The sequence below is a fragment of the Gadus chalcogrammus genome, chromosome 15 (assembly GCF_026213295.1).
Source record: "Gadus chalcogrammus isolate NIFS_2021 chromosome 15, NIFS_Gcha_1.0, whole genome shotgun sequence".
Lineage (NCBI taxonomy): Eukaryota > Metazoa > Chordata > Actinopteri > Gadiformes > Gadidae > Gadus > Gadus chalcogrammus.
In genome coordinates, this window is record NC_079426.1 from 4,565,328 (window position 1) to 4,585,320 (window position 19,993).

Genomic DNA, 19,993 nt, shown 5'->3' on the forward strand with positions numbered 1-19,993 from the left:
TTTAATATTTGGTTGATTGTCGTATTCTGCAGGGTCCACCGTGTCACGTCTTTGGAGTTTTTGGTTACATAACAAGGTCCAATTCCTTGAAAAGTGTTTGAAGACATTTTAAGATATATGGTTTGCTTCATGGACATTCTGTATTTACAGGCAAAACGCTGAACAAGAGGTGGATCTTGGTTCCTGTTATCTCAGATTAGAGGAACCTCTCGTACAAAAAAACCTCTGTGAGCTAAAAACAGAGTTAATGACCATGCAAAGAGGCAGCCATAAAAGCCGGAAAGGTAAACTAACAAGATCACAAAGTTGCACAACCTTTTTGTAGAAGTCTTCAAAATGAGGAACATTGAAGATTTAAGAATTAGAATATAGTTCACTTAAAATATCCAGTTTTATCACACAATACAACGAAAAAATACAACAACATAAGAGATAACTTGGATTCAAGCAATTTAAATAGAAAATATTTATTTATAACAACTTCCAATTCCAGCAAAAATGGTGTACGAAAGGAAGCAACAGAGCAACTGATCACGCAATGGCTCTTCTGGAGGTCACACCTGCAAAAAAACAACAAGTTAGGGCTATAGCTATACGGAAAACCACACTTAAAGGAGTCCGGCCACTCCTCTCATATCATTATTCCTAAAGATTCAGAAGCTGTTTCGCTTATTAACTGAGGTTACATTCTTTAACTAATGTTCAGTTGTCCTACACACACACACACACACACACACACACACCATTAATAATGTTTTTCACTGATCATTTTAATTGCTCTGGGTACTATAACTGGTTTCATCGCAACATTATAGTAGCCTAACGGTGCAATTATGTTATAATGCATATCATATGCCCTGTAGAATGAAATACCCATTGACTTGCTGGTGTATCAACATCAGCAGCTGCTTACATTCATCTATTTACTGACGGCTTTCTGGGACTTTGATGAATCGTCCCCACAGCAGGGTCCTTTGGCCACCACCTCATCCTTCTTCAAGAGCGTCGGTCTCACTACGTCCACATCCCGGTACAAATGATCCAGCAGACCCTTATAGATGTTAGGCGCTGCGTAAAAGTCTATCAAGAAGTATGCACCGCGTTCGTGCCGCTGGTTGTGTTTGGAGATCTTGTAGGGCAGCAGTCTCTCTCCCAGGTGCTCGAGGTCCCTGACCACGGCGCCGCGCTCCATCAAGGTCTCCACCGTCCGTCGCAGGGTGGCCACAGTTTCGGGTCTCTGCATCACCTTGAGTATAAGCGACAGTTCATAGCGAGGCATGGTTCGGTCTGTTTGAAAAGAACAACGGAGTAATGCACAGAACTCAAATGTATGATATATTTGGTAGCAATTCTAGTCGCAAGATGACATGACCATGGTTCAAAGGCGTCGGTTGTTGATGACGTACAAACTACGCGCCACTGTTTTGAACAAATAACATACAACAAGAACGTGGGCCATGGAAATGTTTGCATACAACTCTGCAAAACACGGATATTTTAAGATATATATTTATGGTTAAAACTTGAAAAAAAAATTGAAACTCAATACCCAATATCGTTATACGATTGTGTTTAAAGGACCGGCGAAGACGTCATAACTGGGCGACCAGTGTTTCGCGCACATGCGCGTGTCGCCAGCTCCAATGCCCACACGTGAGATCGACGCGTTCCTTCCAGACCTAACGTGGTGAAGATGGCGGAGAATAAATCAGTCCCCAGCGATCTTTACAAATCCGTGTACTCCTTTCTGCTGGAAAACAAATTCGCCAAGGCGGCCCAGCAGTTTCTGAAGCAGACTAAAGTGGTACGTGCCCAAGACTCATGTTCGGAGCCAGTAAGACGTTCGCAGCCGAGACTTGAGAGTTGCGACTGCGATGCAACTCCTAAGCTAGCTACATGCACACGTTTCCACGAGGGGTAGATGGATGTACTTGTATTGGTGTTGTATTTATGTATTCTGATAAGTCGCAACTAATTATAAATGCATACCGGCTTGTACTTGGAGGTAAAACGACTAACTGAAATATTAAAGATGCTTGTTAACAACAAATAAGTCACGACCCATGCATCTGTACATACTCTATACGGGGTAATATAAGACGGTACACAAAGTACAATTGCTAATAATTCTGTTTTTTCTTTAACTTTTAGAACCCGCAGGATGAAAATGAGGAGAGATTACTCGACATCTACAACTTTTGGGCAAAGTGAGTAGCTCGTTATTGTTTCCACTTTCTAACACCGTACAGTAGTAGTTCAATAGGTACGTCACAGCCTCACCTTACTAAAAAGAACATGTTCTGTTGCATGAAAAGTCATTGTCATAAGTCTGCTCCAGCAATGTACTATTATTAACGTCTTGCGCTCAAGCTGACCACTTCTTCACAAGATCTCACTATGTTCTTGTTCTATTACTAGGTCTCCCGAGGCAAAGAAACGAAAGGCAATTCCCGGCTCTGCTAAAGCCACCAACGGACCTGCCGCAAAGAAAGCGAAGGGTGCTGCAGAAAGCTCCAGTAGTGAAGACTCCAGCGATGAGGAGGTGGAAGCGGCTGCCGCTAAGACCACCCCGGCAGGTAAACGCAGTCCGGCGTCATCAGCATCACCCAGCCATTTTAAGCCATTTAAGTGGCTTTACCTTTTTTGTTCATTCTTTTCTTGCAGTTGTGAAGGCTGTGCCTGCTAAAGCTGCAGCTGCCAAAGCCGCATCGAGCAGCAGCGAGGATTCCAGTGAGGATGAGGCTCCACCTGCAAAGAAAGCTGCTAAGGCCACACCTGCTAAGGCCACACCTGCAAAGGTAGACTGAGGGGATTGTGTTGATTCATAAAGATCTGCGATGCACCCACTCTGCCCATGGCAGCCTCATGTGTGTTCTGTGGTGTTAAATGCGTGTGTCGCCTGCCTGTAGGCTCCAGCCCCGACTCCCGCGGTAGCAGCAGCAGCCAGGAAGAAGGACGCCAGCTCCAGCAGTGAGGAGTCTGACTCTGAGGATGAGAAGGCCCCCAAAGCCCCCGCCACCAGTGAGACATTATTACCCGAGTCAAAGTATTGGTGGCTGCTTCAGCATCACCGCTGATCTAGTTCGTCTGGGTTTTATATTTAATCTATATTTATCTTGTGTGATTGATTGACAGAACCGAAGGCTGCAGCAGCCACAACACCGAAGGCTGCTGTGGCGGCTAAAGCGACACCGAAAAAGAAGGAAAGCAGCAGCGAGGACAGCTCTTCAGACTCTGAGGACAAGGAACCCGCCAAGGTACCTTTCACTTCCAGGGCAATCTTTTTGTTTAGATTTTTTTTCAAACGTGTATTCTGGTCCTTTCATCCGGAGCCTTGGGACAAAATAAGCGTAGGCTTAACACTAAGAGCCTGGCCGTCGATCTTATCCACTGTATTGCTTTAGGTTGCGGTCAAACTAATCCAGTGTTACCCTAGGCTGCAGTCAAGCCGGCGCCTAAGAAGCCTGCAGCACCTGCTAAACCCGCTGCCGTCGCTGCAAAATCTAGCAGCGAGGACTCGTCGGAGGAGGAGGCGGCTCCTCCCGCCAAGAAGCCCAAAGCAGGTGTGTTCCCGCTCTTTGTGACGGATGCGTTGTCATGCACGGGTGTCCTTGTGGATGCTGACCAGCTCTATCGTGTTAGGAGCGTACAGCGCTGTCCCGCCACCTGCTCCCGCCGTCGCAGCAGCAGCAGCCGCCCCCCCACCCAAGGCCAAGGACGACAGCTCTTCAGACAGCAGCGACGAGGAAGAGGCGGCACCAGGTGAGAAAAGTACAGATGCGGCGTCGCTTGTGGCTCGGCGCTGGGTGCTTGCTTGATGAAGCTCGGCTAATGCCCCTCTTCTGCTCCCAGCTAAACCGGCCCCCGTCAAGACCACCCCGGCCAAACCCAAAACCCCTGCGAAGAAGGCGGCCAGCTCTGACAGTTCAGGTAAAGACCTAGCTCCTCTTGGTGGCTTCTTCTGTTGGACACGGCTCATTAGGGCTGTATCGAGATGCGTATCGAAATCTCGACACTCAAAGGCCACGAACCTGTCTCGCATTGTGTGAGAAGGCAGAAGTGAGTCACGCCCTTTCTAACTCCTATTATCCTCGAGTCCAGATCCAGCCACGTGATATGAGCTGTTGGTGCCCGGGTTTCTTTGTCCGGTAACAGAAAAATTTAATGTCAGACAAAATTGTATCTCTCCGGTCAAATTGTCAGATGGAAATTAGCTAATAATCTGTCTAAATAATAGTCTGCTGACACCGCTCCTCTTATCGATGCAGTAAATCTGCGACGAGATGCCCTCGCTGTGATGACAGCACTCCGTGGCTACGGAGGATTGAATTTATCCACAGCCTGCGAAGTCCTACGAGATATGAACGACATTTATCCAGAGTGGGCTAAGCGCGCAAAAATAGCCTGTGTGATCCCCTTCTCTTGTGTTTTGTGTGCTTTGACCGGCAGTTCTGCTTATAGGTCGGAATGAAGCGGCCAAAGATTATTGACAGGCTGGGTACTTAATTCTACCGGACTCGTTAGTTTCTTCACTAGACACACACACACGCTACTGCTCGCTTTCGTCGCTCGTCCACTCACTCGTTGATGTCACACACACACACACTGCCATTCTCGCACGCACACACATACCCTACTCGTAACACTATGCCTTGTTATCGCGAATCAGACCTTCTTTCCCATCTATTTGAAAGTTGGGCTGTTAAACATGTTGCATTTTATACGACCTGATTATGTCATTATTTAAGCTACATAGCCTAATAAGAAGCGATAATAGGATATTTGACCGAAAACTAATCCTATGCAGGTCACTTTGACCTGCACTGTTTGTTTTATAGCGGGAACGACAGTTAGTGCTACTAAACTATTCAAATTACTATCATTTATTTGACATTAATATATTCAAATACATAAGCCTAAACCACAAAACTAGTTGAGGGTTTTTGCCTACCTGCAAGCATCCTCCAACTGCAATCTTTGGTTATTTATTCATTTTGCTGTACTTTAATAGTATTCTTTCTGTTAAGTGTTCCAAATTATTTATTAAATGTTATATTAAGTTAATTCTTCTATAAGTGATAAAATGCTTTTCAAATGTTAAAAAAACGTGGGATGTATCAAACCGTGGTTCAAAAACGTGATACAAACCGAATCGTGAGTTGGTGTATCATAACAGCCCTACAGCTCATGCGTTACAAGTGTTTATAAAACAGTGGTCCATGCTTCTCCTTTCAGACTCCAGCTCTGATGAAGAGGAAGTGAAGAAGAAGCCCGTAGCCAAAAAGACCCCAGTGAAGACTACCCCGGCTAAGGCTGCTCCTGCGAAGGAAGACTCTTCCTCAAGTTCCGAGGAGGAAGAGGAGGTGAAGAAGACCCCAGCAAAGGCGACTCCTGCTAAAGCCGCCGCAGCTAAACCTGCGCCGGCTAAAGCCACACCTGCTAAAGCCACGCCCGCTAAAGAGTCTTCCTCTGAAGACTCCAGCTCAGATGAAGAGGAGGCGGCGGCGGCAGTGAAAAAGCCCGTGGCCAAGGCCACTCCAGCGAAGACCCCGCCGGCCAAGGCGGTCCCCGCGAAGAAGGACTCCTCCAGCGAAGGTGAGCCTTAATGTCATCTGTTTGTCGGGTGTTTTGCTCAATATGTTTTAAACACTATCACTCCCTTCTCAACTATCTTCCGCGTGGTCTATGCAATGTATTCAGAAACATTTCTTGCCCATCTATCAAATCTTCAACTAACTCAAACTCCATTTTGAATGTGTCCACACAGACAGCAGCTCTGAAGACGAGGCCCCAGCTAAGCCCGCTGCTAAGCCCGCTGCCAAGCCTGCAGCCAAGCCTGCCAAGCCCGCCGCCACCTCCACGCCCAAAGCCCCGGCCAAGGCGGCAGAGAGCAGCTCAGACTCGTCATCCGAAGAGGACGAGCCTGCAAAGGCTAAACCAGCCTCCAAGCCCGCCACGCCTGCCGCCGCCAAGCCTGCTGCCGCCGCCAAGCCCGCCGCCGCCGCCAAGCCTGCTGCAGAGAGCAGCTCTGACTCGTCCTCTGAGGATGAAGCTCCTGCTAAGGCCAAGGCCAAGCCCGCAGCGGCTAAACCAGCGGCCTCCAAGCCGGCCACCCCGGTAGCAACGCCAGCTGCTGCTGCAGAGAGCAGCTCCTCTGAGGAGGAGGAAGAGGCGGCCAAGCCTGCGGCCAAGTCACCTGCAGCCAAGTCACCTGCTGTGGCCAAGCCGGCGGCGGCCCCGGCCAAGAAGGCTGCAGAGAGCAGCTCCGACAGCTCCTCTGAGGAGGAGGAAGAGGCGGCCAAGCCCGCGGCCAAGTCACCTGCAGCCAAGTCACCTGCAGTGGCCAAGCCAGCTGCGGCCCCGGCCAAGAAGGCTGCAGAGAGCAGCTCCGACAGCTCGGAGGAGGAGGAGGAGGCGGCGGCGGCGGTCAAGCCTGCAGCAAAGTCATCTGCTGCTAAGTCACCTGTGGCCAAGCCAGCCCCTGTGAAGAAGGCAGCAGAGAGCAGCTCCGACTCCTCTGATTCTGAGACGGAGGCCCCGGCCAAGGCCACCCCGGCCAAGGCCACCCCGGCCAAGGCCACCCCGGCCAAGGCCACCCCGGCCAAGGCCACCCCGGCCAAGGCCACCCCGGCCAAGGCCACCCCGGCCAAGGCCACCCCGGCCAAGGCAGCAGCCAAGCCCAAGGAGTCTTCCTCCAGCGACAGCAGCTCCGAGGAAGAGGCGGCCCCCGCTAAGGCCACCCCGGCCAAGACCACCCCCGCTAAGGCCACCCCCGCTAAGGCCACCCCGGCCAAGGCAGCAGCCAAGGCCAAGTCGTCCTCCAGCGACAGCAGCTCCGAAGACGAGGCACCGCCGGCCAAGAGCACCCCGGCTGTCACTCCCAAGAGCACCCCGGCTGTCACCCCCAAGAGCACCCCGAAAGCCAAGGCTAAAGCCGCCAGCAGCTCCGAAGACAGTTCCTCAGACGAGGAGGCGGCGGCGGCGCCCAAGGCAGCCACGGCCCCCAGTACACCGGTCACAAACGGTAAGCCTGGATAAAACTGTTAAAGCGGGGCTAGAGTCGCGCCTAGCCACTGTCCCAGTGTCCTGGTGTGCTAGAGTGCTCGCAGATTGAACCTCTTTTGTTTATTCATTGGCTGCGGTCTATAACAGTGACCCAGTCAGTCACCAACTCAAGACGTACTTCCTGTCCACCTCCCTGTCGTACACTATCTGCAAAAAGTGGAGGTTGATCACAGATTTTATTATATTGTATATCCATCCACACTCTTAAGCCAAATTCGCTGTTTATTCAGGTTTATATCACAATGGTAAGGAAGGATATTTGCGATAGTAACAATAGTCCTTAAAGGTTGTTCTTAATGATTTGTGTCCCATGTGTTTTCCTTTTCTTTAATGAATCTAATTTGATATGCATGAGGCCACTGTCTCAATGAGGATAATAACTATGTTTTTTTTATAAAACAGGAATAAACGGTAAGAGTAAAGCAGATGACTCTTCTGAGAGTGAGGAGGAGGAGGAAGAAAAGACCCCCAAAACAAAGAAGGTCATAACGACGCCACAAACTTTCCCCAAAGTCCACGCAAAGGTATGATTAATCACTCGGACAAGTGATTGTCAATGCACACACAAACACAAACCCGCACACACACACGAATAGAGCACCGCATGAACCAAGGTGCACAGTGTAAAGAAAAAACATTAACTCAAATGAACTCTTGCCCTTGTCATTGTCTGACAGAATGTGCCTTTCCGTAGAATAAGAGAGGAAGAGATTGAGGTGGATCACAGACTGGCCAACAACTCGTTTGACGCCAAGGTGAGCGCCATTGCGTGGTCAGGTTTTCTCTCAAGCCCTCTGCTGTCATCGTTACTAATAGTAACGATGTTACTATTGGTTTTTTTTGGGGGGGGGGGGGGGGTTACTCTGATCTACTGATCAACTCACTCTAGCGTGAGTAAATCAGTTTGCTGGGACAACACGATACAGACTAAAGTGCATTTATGAGGATGTTGATTTGTCGACATCTCACGCAAAATATTTTTTGCGTCAACATTGGCGCCAGTCGTGTTGGTGGAACGTCGTAAGTGCCCTGATGGCACCGCGGCGTTGATTTAAGGCTCTAATGATCTCGACGCTCTAGTGCCAAACCAACAGTTGGCCGTGTGTCGGTGCCTCAAAATAAACACGGCGGGGACGGCCTGTTCTGGCTATCGCCACGCATGCTGGATAGGTCAACACACTTGGCAGTTATTAAGTTGCTTAATTAATAATAATCATCAACAGTGCTAGCTTTTGGTTTCACACTATGCGGGACGCCACACAGTAAAACGTGTATCTTGACGACGTGTCTTGCGCTCTCCCTTGTCCAGCGCGGCTCAAATGGAGACTGGGGCCAGAAGGCCAACGACGTCCTGAGGTACACAAAGGGAAAGTCCTTCAAACACGAAAAGACCAAGAAGAAGCGCGGCAGCTACTGCGGCGGGGCCATCTCCACAGGCATCAACTCCATCCGCTTTGACAGTGACTGAGGAGGTCCCCCCGCTCAACCGTCCAACCACACCTGAACTGTTTACCCCCCCCCCCCCCCACTAGAGTGAATCCCCATCATGGCAGGACTTGAAATATCCGAACCGAGGATTATGACACCACCCCCCCCCCCCCCCCCCCCCATTGGCTGCCCGTAGGCAACGAGAGACTCATCCTCCAAGATGACCCCATGGAGAAGGCTACAGGAGGGGTGCCCCTCTATTGTGCCTTACGTTGATGGCGTCGAAGAGTGTCACAGGTTCACACACTGCTGTGGCCACTAGGTGGCGGTAGGTCCCCAGTTAACGTTTAGTTTATTTTTTATAGTTTTTTGACTCTCTGTCCTTAATCATCCATTGCGATATCTGGAATGAGTTTATTTGTGTATATGAATGTTAAGAAATTAGCCATATATCATAAAACGTTAGTTGAGCCGGCATATAGAATGCCATGGATCTTTGTGTTAAATGGTCTGGTGGGGGAATTCAAATTAATTGATAAGTTTAACTTTAAAACTGGCTTTGAAAACTGGAGTTCTTTGTTTCCATGTTATACAGCTAGAGACCTGGCTTTTTATTTTTCAGTATTTATTGCAGTTTTAGTCCTGTTTTCTTTCCTAAGCATTAAGCAACCATGCTGAATTTGAAACTTCTATCAAAAGTAGGAGGGCCCCTCCCCACTCCAGATTGTTGAGTGGCGTACTATTGCGGTGTTAATACGTTACCATCCTGATTGACAGTCCTGGGGAATATAAATTACTTGACCCCAAGTATGTGAATTTCACGCGTTTGACCATAATCGGCCCATATCCCCCTTTCATTTCGTCTTTCTGTATTGTTTTTTGTTACTGTAATTAAAATCTTGAAAATTACGTCTTTGACGCTGTTCCTGATACGGTAAGGGTTAACGTTTCTCACTGTCTCCAGTTTAATTGGTTTCTCCCTGAACTGTGCTCACCGTGCAACGCTCTCACCTGACTGCACATCAGTCAGCATCCTGTAGTTTCAGATTGGTGCTTTATAGTCTGTTCACATCCACAAGTCATCAGCTCTGTTCTCCTTGCTAAATCAGCTGAGAAACCCAACAAATGAAAGATTCATCGTCTTGGTTTGACCTCAACCAAGTGTGTGAAAACTAATTGAGCTTGAATATGTAAAACAATGGATTTGATTAAACGTGGTTGCCCATAATTATTCTCTCGTCCTGGCATTGGCTGCTAAAGTCAGTCCCATACCTTGATTTATTCGCCTCTTCCATTTTTGCATAAACTATCCAGTCGTACTGCCCAAATCCTCCAGATGTAAGAATTCTGGACCATGGTGTGCTGCAAGCTTCTCTGCACACAGAGCAGGAAAGATTTGACACTTGTCAAGTCTGGTGTGCTCTCTCCTGGTTTACACGGCTGTGCTCTAGTCTGGAGCCCAGGGCTACCAGGCAGGTCAAAGCAGGAGTTGTAGTTGGTCAAATACTCACATTGGCTGTGAGAATCTCAAGAGACTCCCACAGCCAATGTGTGTTGCGTCTAGAATGCTTTTGAAATTCCAGATGTCCTCGGTTGTGCGGTCGCTCGGTTTCAAAGCTTTCAAAACTCCAACACCACGATTCCCACATTTGGGTTGAACCAACGTTGGCAGGGAATACTGAAGAGCCGAATCAGGCCTAATCTCATCCCCTGGCGATCGGCCCTGACAGCCACTTCTGGTCCGTCTGTCAGTCACATTGCGTGCGTGTGATTTAAAGGCGGTAAGTCTGGGGGTGCAAAGTGTACAGCACTGCTAATTTAAAGACTGAGCAATCTTTTAATGGCCACTACAAACGAAGGACTGCCCATCTTGCCCATGTCAATTAGCCACAACTGCTGACTACCGCTCTCTTTATGTGGCCATTTTCCCCTAGCATCACGTCGAGATCTTTTATCTAAACATCTAACGTTTATTCGACTGGATACAGTGACTAGTGGCCCGTGGATAAGCCTCACCAACAACCCTGTAGTGCACTGCTTGGGGAGATTAAAACAGAATACAGCGAGACACCGTACAAATTAGAACATAGATGCATCTATCCAAGAAGGCACGCAGCCACAAATGCAATGGATCATTTCTGTTATGAAAAACATTTTAATGGAGCATAACTTAGTATCAATCTTATAAAGTCACTCTGAAAGAAAGGACAACAATCACGCAGTTACACACTTTGAACGGAATATTGCAAGGAAATACAGCTGGGAGGTTGGGTCATTATATTGAGGCCCAATATTAAAAGGGAATAGTGTTGCCTTTTAAGCTGTTGGACTTACTAACCGATATACATAACATGTCGACTGTTCATACAGGTTTAAAGACCAAGATCCATAACTGTCCCTCAACACAAACCATGGACGATGTGCGGGGGCCTGGTGACTGTCGAGGGCCATCCCAGCTCCTTGACTTGATGGTATCCGTCAGACCCTTAAATTGTTATCAACAATGGCTATAAAAGTGCTCTTCTTATTCGGAACAAAAAAACAAAGCAAAGGTCACTCTCGGCTGCTAGGGTTGGCCCTGGGTTGGCAACCAAAAGGCCCAAAAGATAAATACAAAAAGTTTGCAGCGCCCAAATACCCATGATGCTTTTCCCCAGGGAACACAGAAGACGCATGAGAAGCCTCTGATTAGCCGTGGCGGTGTGGAGCATGCTAAAGGGAGCGCTGGTAAAGCTCTAGCCACACTGACATGCGCGGTAAGTAAGCCATCGTCTCGGGGCGGAGGGGACTTCATGTTACATATGCTTTTCTTTGTCCCGTTGTTTAAATTCCGAAAAAGGAATCCAGTCTTTGGTTTCCCACCCCGACGGTGCATCCATGACCCCCACCCACAAGTCCGTCCGTCCGTACCCGGGGATCTACTGCGTCTTGGGCATGGCGAAGTCCCAGGCGGTGTCCTGGGCGCACTTGCACATGGCGCGCACCAGCCGCGTGAAGCCCATGTCCTTGGGCTTCTCCAGGCCACGCATCAGACGCTGCTTCATGATGGCGATGAACTCCTTGTTGCTCAGCTCCCCGTTACCTAGGAAACGTTAAGCGAGGAGGAGGAGGAGGAGGAGGAGGAGGGGACGGGGGCAGGAGAGGACAAGGCAGAATGATAGAGTGCAGGGATGGGGCTTTTGCATTATCATCCAGCCGATTTTATTTCCATTAATAAATATAGATTTTTCCCCCGGCGAGGCCAATATGGCCGCCGTGGCGGGAGGGGGAGGGACCTACCGTCGCAGTCGAACAGGGCGAAGACGACGTCGCACACGTGGTCGGACAGCTCGACTTTGGCTACGGTGCGGGCCACCTGCTTCATGGTGGCTGTGGAGGTGTCAGAGAGACAGGTTGAATGGTTTGGAGTGGCGGTGGAGAGACACACGGGTCTAGGTAATAAGAGCGATAACAACTTTGAGGGCCTTTCATGAAACCCAAGGACTTTTTCTTCTAACAAAGGGCTAAGGGTGGAGAAGAGGAATTTATAGCTGACGAATGTATGGCTGACGCAATGTCTGTGAAGCGAGTGGACCGTCAATCCATGGCCCCGGTGTTTATAGTCTCCGTTTGGCCACAGCTGGCCACACCGTGGACTGCACTTCGCGCATTCTGCTCACAAACCCTGAACGCATCAGAGGTGAGCGACCTGCGACAGAACGCAGTATGATGTATATTTTTGGTTCACGACTCTAGAAGACCATAAAGCTAAGTTTAAGCGGGTAAAGAAATGCTGAAGCCTTGAGGGAGGGATATGCACGCTATGTATATGCGTGGCCAGGTGACGCAGGCGGAGAGAACAGCTGCATTAAGTGGGTCAAAGAGTTCCAACTGGGTGATTATAACTCGAAGCCATTACGTCAGGACTTCTGCTGGCCTTAGACAAAACACCCACAGAGGAGCCCACTGCAGCCAGGCTCACTTCATACCACGTATATAGAAAAGTGGGCATGTGTTTGAAACCTGCAGTGGGGCAACGGGACTGTGTGAGTGTGAGAGGTTAGTGAGCGAGTGAGGTATGAGCGAGTGAGTGTGAGTGAGTGAGTCTGAGAGGTGTGAGTATGTGAGTGTGCTAGCTGTCAGTGAGTGAGTGTGGCTAGCTGTCAGCAGGTGGGTGTGAGTGAATGAGTGTTTGAGGTGTGAGTTGTGAGGGAGTGAGTGAGTGAGTGAAGCGACCGTCCTGTGATGTGGTTCCCAGGTGACACATCACAAGGACGTCTAACCGAGGAAAATAAGGTTTGAGGGGAAGAGAAACGAGGTGCAGAACGGACGAGGGAGAAGGTACGAAGGACGAAGCTCAGGGTCAAAAACCAAAGATGATGAAAGGATAAAATAATTCTTCAGTACAAACTGTAGTTTCTAAGCCTTCAAAGGGGAGGGAATAACCGTGCCATAAATTGGAGCCGGCTCTGATAATGGGAATAGGGTCGCTGGTACTGCCCTTTAAAAGGGTGAGGGAAAAGTTTTAAAAAGTGCTTAATCACTCCAGCAGAAACACCATTAATTAGCAAAGCAAACTGCTGCTGTGGCATACAGAGAATCTGCTCCTGAACAGTAGCTGCGCTCGCATGTGTGTGTGTGTACACACTGGCCAAACCCAACATGAATTAATGGGCACCAAGTCGGCACACAAGCTCAGGAGCCATAGAGTGCAGATAAGTAATTAAATATACAGTCACACACACACACACACACACACACACACACACACACACACACACACACACACACACACACACACACACACACACACACACACACACACACACACACACACACACACACACACACACACACACACAGCGCTCTGTCGAGATGGCGTTGAAGGGATAGGATTATCTGGACAGACTTCAACCATCCCTCGATTCAAAGCACCGGCTGCCACCAGAGGAACCGGACCCAGGGGAATCCCTGAACAGGGACATCTGGAGCCCCGCATCCAGAAGCGCGCGTCGGCTAACTGCGAGCCCAAACGCCGGCTCGTAAAAACAGCGGCCGCATTACGCAGATTACTGCCACACCGCTCGCTCTAATTGGTCCGCGTGGCGGGGGAACGGGGCGCCGTGAGGAGTGTGAGGCGACCGCGTGCGGCAGCCCGGCTAACGAGAACAGCGTCTCCGGGCCTGACGCGAGCAAGGCGGAGCTCCACGCAGGGGGAGCGACGCCGTCTGCTTTAACGCGTGGAGATTTGACTTCATTAAGGATTCTCTTCCCTCGCTGGTGGGAAGAGGGCCGGTCTGACGCGCTCTAGCAGCAGACTGTGTTGGGCCTATCGACGTGGGCGTGCTGGTTGCACAGGGACCGGCATTGTACCGTCACCATGAAATGGGCGAGATGCTGGTGGGATGGACGGATGGATGGACGGATGGATGGATGGATGGACGGATGGATGGATACATGGGTGGGAGGACATATTAGAAAATACGGGCTGAGAGGAGGAAGGGGAATGAAAGCAGTTCCGAGGAGAAATACGATTCCGAGACTGAACTCTGGGAGATGCGGGGTTCAGCCTCAGACGTTAAGGACAAGGCTGGACATAATTTGGTTTGCTGTATTGCTGACACCTGCCGCGATGAGAAAGGGAACAACAGTGGCTACAGCGGTAGGTCGCTCGACTGCTGCAGGATGACTTTCACTGCAGCCTAAAGCACGTGGTCATAAGTCACACAGCTGCCCTGTTACCAGACGCAGCGGGCAAGTAGCCAAAAGCCTCCATCCCATCATGTGTCCAATATGATGTATTCATCATTTGTTTTCCCAACAGATATGTGTGACTGGCAAGCGGGGCGGATAGGAGTCACACGCACGGCTCTGGTACTTCAGTTACCTGGACTAACAGACGTTTACCGTTCAGAAAAAGAAACTGTTGATTTTGGCTGCTTACCGGAAAAGCCGACAATAAACCAAAGGCAATTACACCAACAGCATATTTGTTTTGCCCCGGAGACCAAGAACCGAAGGGCCGTCAGCCGGAGGACAGGACTCCTGCGTGCGTATGTTGAGCGTGCGTGCGTGCGTGCGTGCGTGCGTGCTTAGTACCTTTATCAATGGAGGCTCCAGCCATGTGGTAGAAGCTGAGCGCCGTGTCCACGTCGTTGACGTTCTTCAGGAAGGTGAAGAAGTTCTCCACCTCCTCGAACGTGATGCCCTGCACAGGGGGGGAGACAGAGGACACCTTACAGCCAGCAGCAGAGAAAGTGACCCTTCTTGGTCTGGTAGTGCCCTGTGAGCTTTGACGAAATCCGTCTCAAGGAGAAGCCCAGAAGACTACATCATCTCTGTGTTTAAGAGGCAAGAACTGAAGGAAGCCGGAATGGCTTCACTAACATATTCTCACACGCACCCACGCACAAACACACACACCCACACACACACAGACACATACACACAGACCTGCACACACACTCCGCAATGCTGATGAGCTCATTTGCAGAGATGAGGCGGAGGCAGCTGGCGTGCTGGTGTAAATAACGGTCCTCTCATTTATCTGGTGGGTGGTGTAGGGGACGACGGATGGAGCTGACGGAGGGTGGTGGTGGTGGTGGTGTAAAAGAGATGCAGTCGTTCTTCCTCTCCCAGAGCTCGTCTCCGTCACGTTTTTCGGGGTGCTAATCACCGCTTTTAAAACCATCCCTCAGCTGGGACACGTTGGGCGTACAACAGCGTTGTCGCCTTTACGTTGCCAAACAGCGAGAGGAAGGACACTTTGCTGCAGTGTCTTTGAGGTGTGCGTTGGTGTACGGCCAATTCATTGATGGGGCTATTTGTGTCAGCGCGGACCAGGCCCTGGCACGGGCGGAGCTACCGCCAGAATACTTATGAACGGGCCTTTTAGCGCACGCTGTTTAAACGTCACTGTGACTATGGAGTCATTTAGCCGACCCTTTCATCCACAGCGACTCACAGGGAAGTGTCGTTTTGTATGAGGAGCGCGAGTTCCGGGTGGGAAGTCCAGCTCGGGGATCCAGCTTACCGTCTGGATCCAAACCCACTAACAAGCAGCCGGGAGCAGAACAGCCAACCGCCGCATTGTCCTCTCCCCCCCCCCCCCCCCCCCACCCCAACACGTTATCTGTGCTCCTCCCTGAAGCTCCCAAAGTGGGCTGTCTTGGCTTCTGTGAGCTCATGTGACACACAGGCCAAGACAGCCCACTTGACTCGGCAGTGAATGGACTTGATGAAGGGAAGATGTCAGAGGGGTGAAGTGAGCACTGAGAGGGAGCCAGATAGCCGGGGCTGCAAGGCTGGCGAGAGAGAGAGAGAGAGAGAGAGAGAGAGAGAGAGAGAGAGAGAGAGAGAGAGAGAGAGAGAGAGAGAGAGAGAGAGAGAGAGAGAGAGAGAGAGAGAGAGAGAGAGAGAGAGAGAGAGAGAGAGAGAGAGAGAGAGAGAGAGAGAGTGTGATGGGCTGTGGGGGGGAGGGAGAGATGAGACTCCCCGCTGGGCCTGCACGGGTGTGGATATCCTGTGTGGGCCTGTGTGGTGCTGGTGGTGGTGGTGCTACACCCAGAGAGGGGGGGGGGGGGGTGGTGGTGCTGCGATAGTGTGATCAATCTCCTTGTGATGTATTGCCTTTCTTCCGGTCTCCCTCTCTTGTCTTTCTCGACAACAAACGCTACTGTCAGTTTCTTTTCGGCAAAGGCCGTCTCATATGGACAACCCCTCACTCACGGCGAGGGCATGTGTGTGTGCGAGAGGGAGTGTGTGCATGTGTGTGCAAGGGGGTGTGTGCATGGGTGTGTGAGGGAGTGTGTGCATGGGTGTGTGAGGGGGTGCGCTTGGGTGTGTGTGCGTGAGAGAGTGAAGAAAGGGAGGTTAGGAAGGGCGTGCATTAATGCATTATTACTATTGATCTTACATTCCGTCCGCGTTCCATAACACAACACATGAGCCTTGTTCCACCCACACAGTCATTAGACCGGGCTCCACATAAGCTTACCTGGGCATCTTTGAACATTTTCTTCAGGCCCTTCTGCATCTGCTTGAGCTTGCGGGACTGGACGCCGCTGTAGGCGAGCAGCATGCCTCCGAACTGCCTCTCACTGATCCGCCCCTCCGCAGGGTCATTCCTCTCAAACTGTACCAGAGGACAGGGGCGAGAGAGAGAGAGATTGAGTACCATGTGGGGGGGGGGGGGGGGGGGGGGGGGGGGGGGGGGGGGGGGGGGGAGAGAGAGAGAGAGAGAGAGAGAGAGAGAGAGAGAGAGAGAGAGAGAGAGAGAGAGACCAGGAGAGAGAGACCAGGAGAGAGAGAGAGAGAGAGAGACCAGGAGAGAGAGAGAGAGAGAGAGAGAGAGAGAGAGAGAGAGAGAGAGAGAGAGAAGGAGAGAGAGAGAGAGAGAGAGAGAGAGAGAGAGAGAGAGAGAGAGAGAGAGAGAGAATGTGGAGGATGAGAGATGGAGCGTTTAGGGGGGCTGCAGATGCCAGGAACAGCTAGCATATGGCTTCTGGTTGAATCATGAGCGGGCGTTGCCTGGAGCCATGAATTCTGGGATTTAGGGCTTGTGCATCACGGCGTCACGACGCTGGGACTGCCTTTATTTTGGAAGCAGAGCTTTGGGTTGTTTGTTATTGTTTTGTTGGTGGTAACGTTTTTTTGGGTCAGTGTTTTGTAATTACTCTCGAATTGATTTGTCATCACGGGGAGACTTTGTTTGGGTTTGAAACTGCCACAGCGTCTCTCATGCAAGACGTGGCTAAACAATGTGTTCATTAGCCTACGTTACAGTATATCTACGTTCATTATGGATCTTACAGTACCACTACAACTCTCCTGAGTCCTCTAAATATGGCGTGAGTAAATAGCCCAAAATAAATCCCCTGTTGCATCACCCAAAAAAACTATCCAAACATCTAGGTGGTACTTTTGATTTCACTAAAACACAGGAAAAGGCAGATTTTCCAAACAGCTTGTGATGGCTAATCACACTCACACCTGGTTGCATAATATCACCCTTTAAGAAACAGAGGCTACCTGCTTGGTAGGGTTACATCCTGGTACGTTATACAAAAGAAAAAGGAAAATACAAAAAATACACACAATACAACACACCTTACTCCTAACCAAACCACAACCCTCAAAATGCTGATTCTAGGTCTGACAGGAATGTCTGTTTGAAATGGTTTCTTCTGACTCAGTACAAGACTAATTTGCAGGGAATGTTCCGAGTGACATTCAGGAAGCACCCGGTACACGATTTGTTTTTGTTAGCCCTGCGAGAGAGTGAAGGACTGAAGGACTTCTCACGATTTTTATCAAGCTTACAGCATGCAGCTCCATTCCCAGTATCGTATAGTAGGGCTTCGCGATTAATCAAATTTTGATCGCGATTTCGTTTTTTAGCATCAAACGATCAAAAAACTAATATAATTGAGTTTTCTTTTTTTTCTTTTCATAAAATATTTTATAGAAAGTGAACATAACAGCTGGATACATCTGTACATTATTTTAGATTTGAACATTTCAAAGTTCTCAGTTACAAAGTGTTTTTTGCAAGACATGAATAAATACATGTTTTCAAACTCAAAAATAATCGTTTGAATAATCTTGATTTCATTATTGACCAAAATAATCAGGATTATGATTTTTCCATAATCGTGCAGCCCTATCGTATAGTATAGTTTTTAGGATAAAAATGATGCATCTACAAAACTGATGGGGTGTAAGTTGGAGGAGTTACACCTTACACCGTGAATCCAGATTCACCTTGAAAAGTAGTCATTTATCTCCACCGGGGGACTTACAAGTGATGGAGAAAACAAGAGAAGGAGATGAGGAGGCAGAGAGGAGCTGGCTGGTTATAGTACAGTAGAGTAGACAGAACTGCAGCGCTGGCATGAGAGACAGCCAGGTGGAGAGACAGCCAGGTGGAGAGACAGCCAGGTGGAGAGAGAGAGAGAGAGAGAGAGAGAGAGAGAGAGAGAGAGAGAGAGAGAGAGAGAGAGAGAGAGAGAGAGAGAGAGAGAGAGAGAGAGAGAGAGAGAGAGAGAGAGAGAGAGAGAGAGAGAGAGAGAGAGAGAGAGAGAGAGAGAGAGAGACCAACTGACAGAGAGGAGGGGCATAAGAGAGTATCCTTGCACCACCAGTAACAACAGAGTACTGAGATGCATTTTCCAACCCAAGTGCTCACGGACAGCAGTTTGTATCGAAAGACAGCGCGGCGGCAGCCATGCTAATTAACGGCGGCACGGTACCACTGACGGAGACGCAGTCAACCGCCCATCTGCTCCTCCCTCTCTGGATGAGGTGGGTGGTGTGGTGCCGGGGGGCCCACGGCGTGGAGACGCACGGGGACCGGCTCGCTAAAGACCGCGTCTGACACATCCACGCTCACGCCTTCGTCTGCTTCCCTAATCCTCCACTTTCCCGTCGCCCCTTCTGATAATTAGTGTCACTCGGCAGTGTTGCATTACAAACAGAAGGGACATGGGACACGGTTCTCTTGTGTCACAGGGATTTCCATCGTGTCACCAGGCGACAAAGCACAACCTGGCCCTAATTAGTAATCACATTCATGTAGATTACTCTCACTTATCCATTATTACCGCGTTTCGTCGTTTATGACTTGCATTACACTTTAGCATCGTTATCGTTGATTTATTAGGATGCTTTATTAGTACGACGATCTTAAAAAAGGGCTTGAGGAAAGGCGTGGGTTATACTTCTGCTCTTCTAAACAAGCAGAGACTCCTGCATACATTTACGATGTGCAACGTTCATTACACTCATCCATCAATTAAAAACAGACGGGTGGGTGAGTCTGTAGTCAGCGCTCATGCCTGGCTCCACCCCTGCACGTACCACACCCTTCAGCCCCCCCCCCCCCCCCACCCCCAGCCCCCACCCCCCAACCACAGTCCCCAAGCCTACCTCCAGCTTGAGCACGTTGTGGATACCCATGCATAGAAAAAAAAGACAGGTCCCGAGTCGGTTTTCGGGGGTTCCCGCCTAGCTCCACCCCTCGCTCCACCCAAGACCCCACCCCTCGCATGACCCCACCTCTCCAACCCAGCCCCAAGCCTACCTCCAGCTTGAGCACGTCGTGCTGCAGCTTCCTCTGGAACTCCAGGAAGCTGCCGATGGTCAGCTTCCCCTTGAGGTCGGCGCCGAAGAAGTAGGTGGTGAGGGCGGAGCTGCAGCCCGCCGTCTTCAGGGTGTTCCCCGTGGTGGAGCGGTCGCGGTGGCGCATGCCCATGCTGGTCTGGGAGCGGATGATGCTCTGGACCTGGGAGGGGGGGGGGGGGAGGAATGAGCGTGGAGAAGAGCGGCCATTTTGCGACGCAGAACCGGCCGTCCAAATGCAGGTCAAAAAGCCCAGCAGTAGCAGCAGAGAACCTAAATAAGAAATGTACCAATAGGAATGCTAGTTTGGTTGACTACATTTACATTCAGACCAATAGGAATGGTAGTTTGGTTGACTATATTTACATTGAGACCAATAGGAATGGTAGTTTGGTTGACTATA

The 19,993-nt window shown here is 49.9% G+C and overlaps 3 protein-coding genes and 1 non-coding gene across 6 annotated transcripts in view; 2 read left to right on the forward strand and 2 right to left on the reverse strand.

The window, feature by feature from the left end:
* Positions 1 to 388: 388 nt before the first annotated feature.
* Positions 389 to 1,409, reverse strand: mrps6 (mitochondrial ribosomal protein S6). Its single transcript, XM_056609161.1, has 2 exons — positions 914 to 1,409; positions 389 to 560 (listed from the first exon to the last, which is right to left on the reverse strand). Exon 1 carries the CDS (start codon positions 1,277 to 1,279, stop codon positions 920 to 922), a length of 360 nt encoding a protein of 119 aa, XP_056465136.1. The 5' UTR covers positions 1,280 to 1,409; the 3' UTR covers positions 389 to 560; positions 914 to 919.
* A 36-nt stretch (positions 1,410 to 1,445) lies between these two features.
* Positions 1,446 to 8,648, forward strand: nolc1 (nucleolar and coiled-body phosphoprotein 1). Of its 2 annotated transcripts, none has more exons than XM_056609149.1 (14): positions 1,446 to 1,804; positions 2,152 to 2,207; positions 2,419 to 2,576; positions 2,665 to 2,798; positions 2,910 to 3,021; positions 3,136 to 3,257; positions 3,437 to 3,563; positions 3,643 to 3,762; positions 3,853 to 3,930; positions 5,236 to 5,595; positions 5,768 to 7,024; positions 7,468 to 7,589; positions 7,760 to 7,820; positions 8,375 to 8,464. In XM_056609149.1, exons 1-13 carry the CDS (start codon positions 1,694 to 1,696, stop codon positions 7,778 to 7,780), a joined length of 2,778 nt encoding a protein of 925 aa, XP_056465124.1. In that variant the 5' UTR covers positions 1,446 to 1,693; the 3' UTR covers positions 7,781 to 7,820; positions 8,375 to 8,464. The 2 variants fall into 2 exon arrangements, with proteins under 2 accessions (XP_056465124.1, XP_056465123.1); XM_056609148.1 differs by having other exon boundaries at positions 1,448 to 1,804; positions 7,743 to 7,820; positions 8,375 to 8,648.
* Positions 7,048 to 7,183, forward strand: LOC130405265 (small nucleolar RNA SNORA3/SNORA45 family). The gene has a single exon (XR_008904327.1). It is a non-coding gene; the product is annotated as a small nucleolar RNA SNORA3/SNORA45 family (small nucleolar RNA).
* Positions 8,649 to 10,612: 1,964 nt separating the features above from the next.
* The window catches only part of micu1 (mitochondrial calcium uptake 1), a 33,011-nt gene continuing 23,630 nt past the window's right edge, over positions 10,613 to 19,993 (reverse strand). For both annotated transcript variants that reach the window (XM_056609157.1, XM_056609156.1), the window contains 5 exons: positions 19,553 to 19,753; positions 16,469 to 16,606; positions 14,572 to 14,680; positions 11,773 to 11,862; positions 10,613 to 11,575 (listed from right to left, as the gene is read on the reverse strand). In XM_056609157.1, coding sequence (XP_056465132.1) covers positions 11,412 to 11,575; positions 11,773 to 11,862; positions 14,572 to 14,680; positions 16,469 to 16,606; positions 19,553 to 19,753 — 702 coding nt within the window. In that variant the 3' untranslated portion in view covers positions 10,613 to 11,411. The remainder of the gene's footprint in view (positions 11,576 to 11,772; positions 11,863 to 14,571; positions 14,681 to 16,468; positions 16,607 to 19,552; positions 19,754 to 19,993) is intronic.

Coding starts and splice junctions, on each gene's coding strand:
- nolc1 (XM_056609148.1), top strand. CDS start 1,694: ATGGCGGAGAATAAATCAGTCCCCAGCGATCTTTACAAATCCGTGTAC. Junction 3,022..3,135: donor CCCCAAAGCCCCCGCCACCA/GTGAGACATTAT, acceptor ATTGATTGACAG/AACCGAAGGCTGCAGCAGCC. Junction 3,931..5,235: donor GGCCAGCTCTGACAGTTCAG/GTAAAGACCTAG, acceptor TTCTCCTTTCAG/ACTCCAGCTCTGATGAAGAG.
- mrps6 (XM_056609161.1), bottom strand. CDS start 1,279: ATGCCTCGCTATGAACTGTCGCTTATACTCAAGGTGATGCAGAGACCC.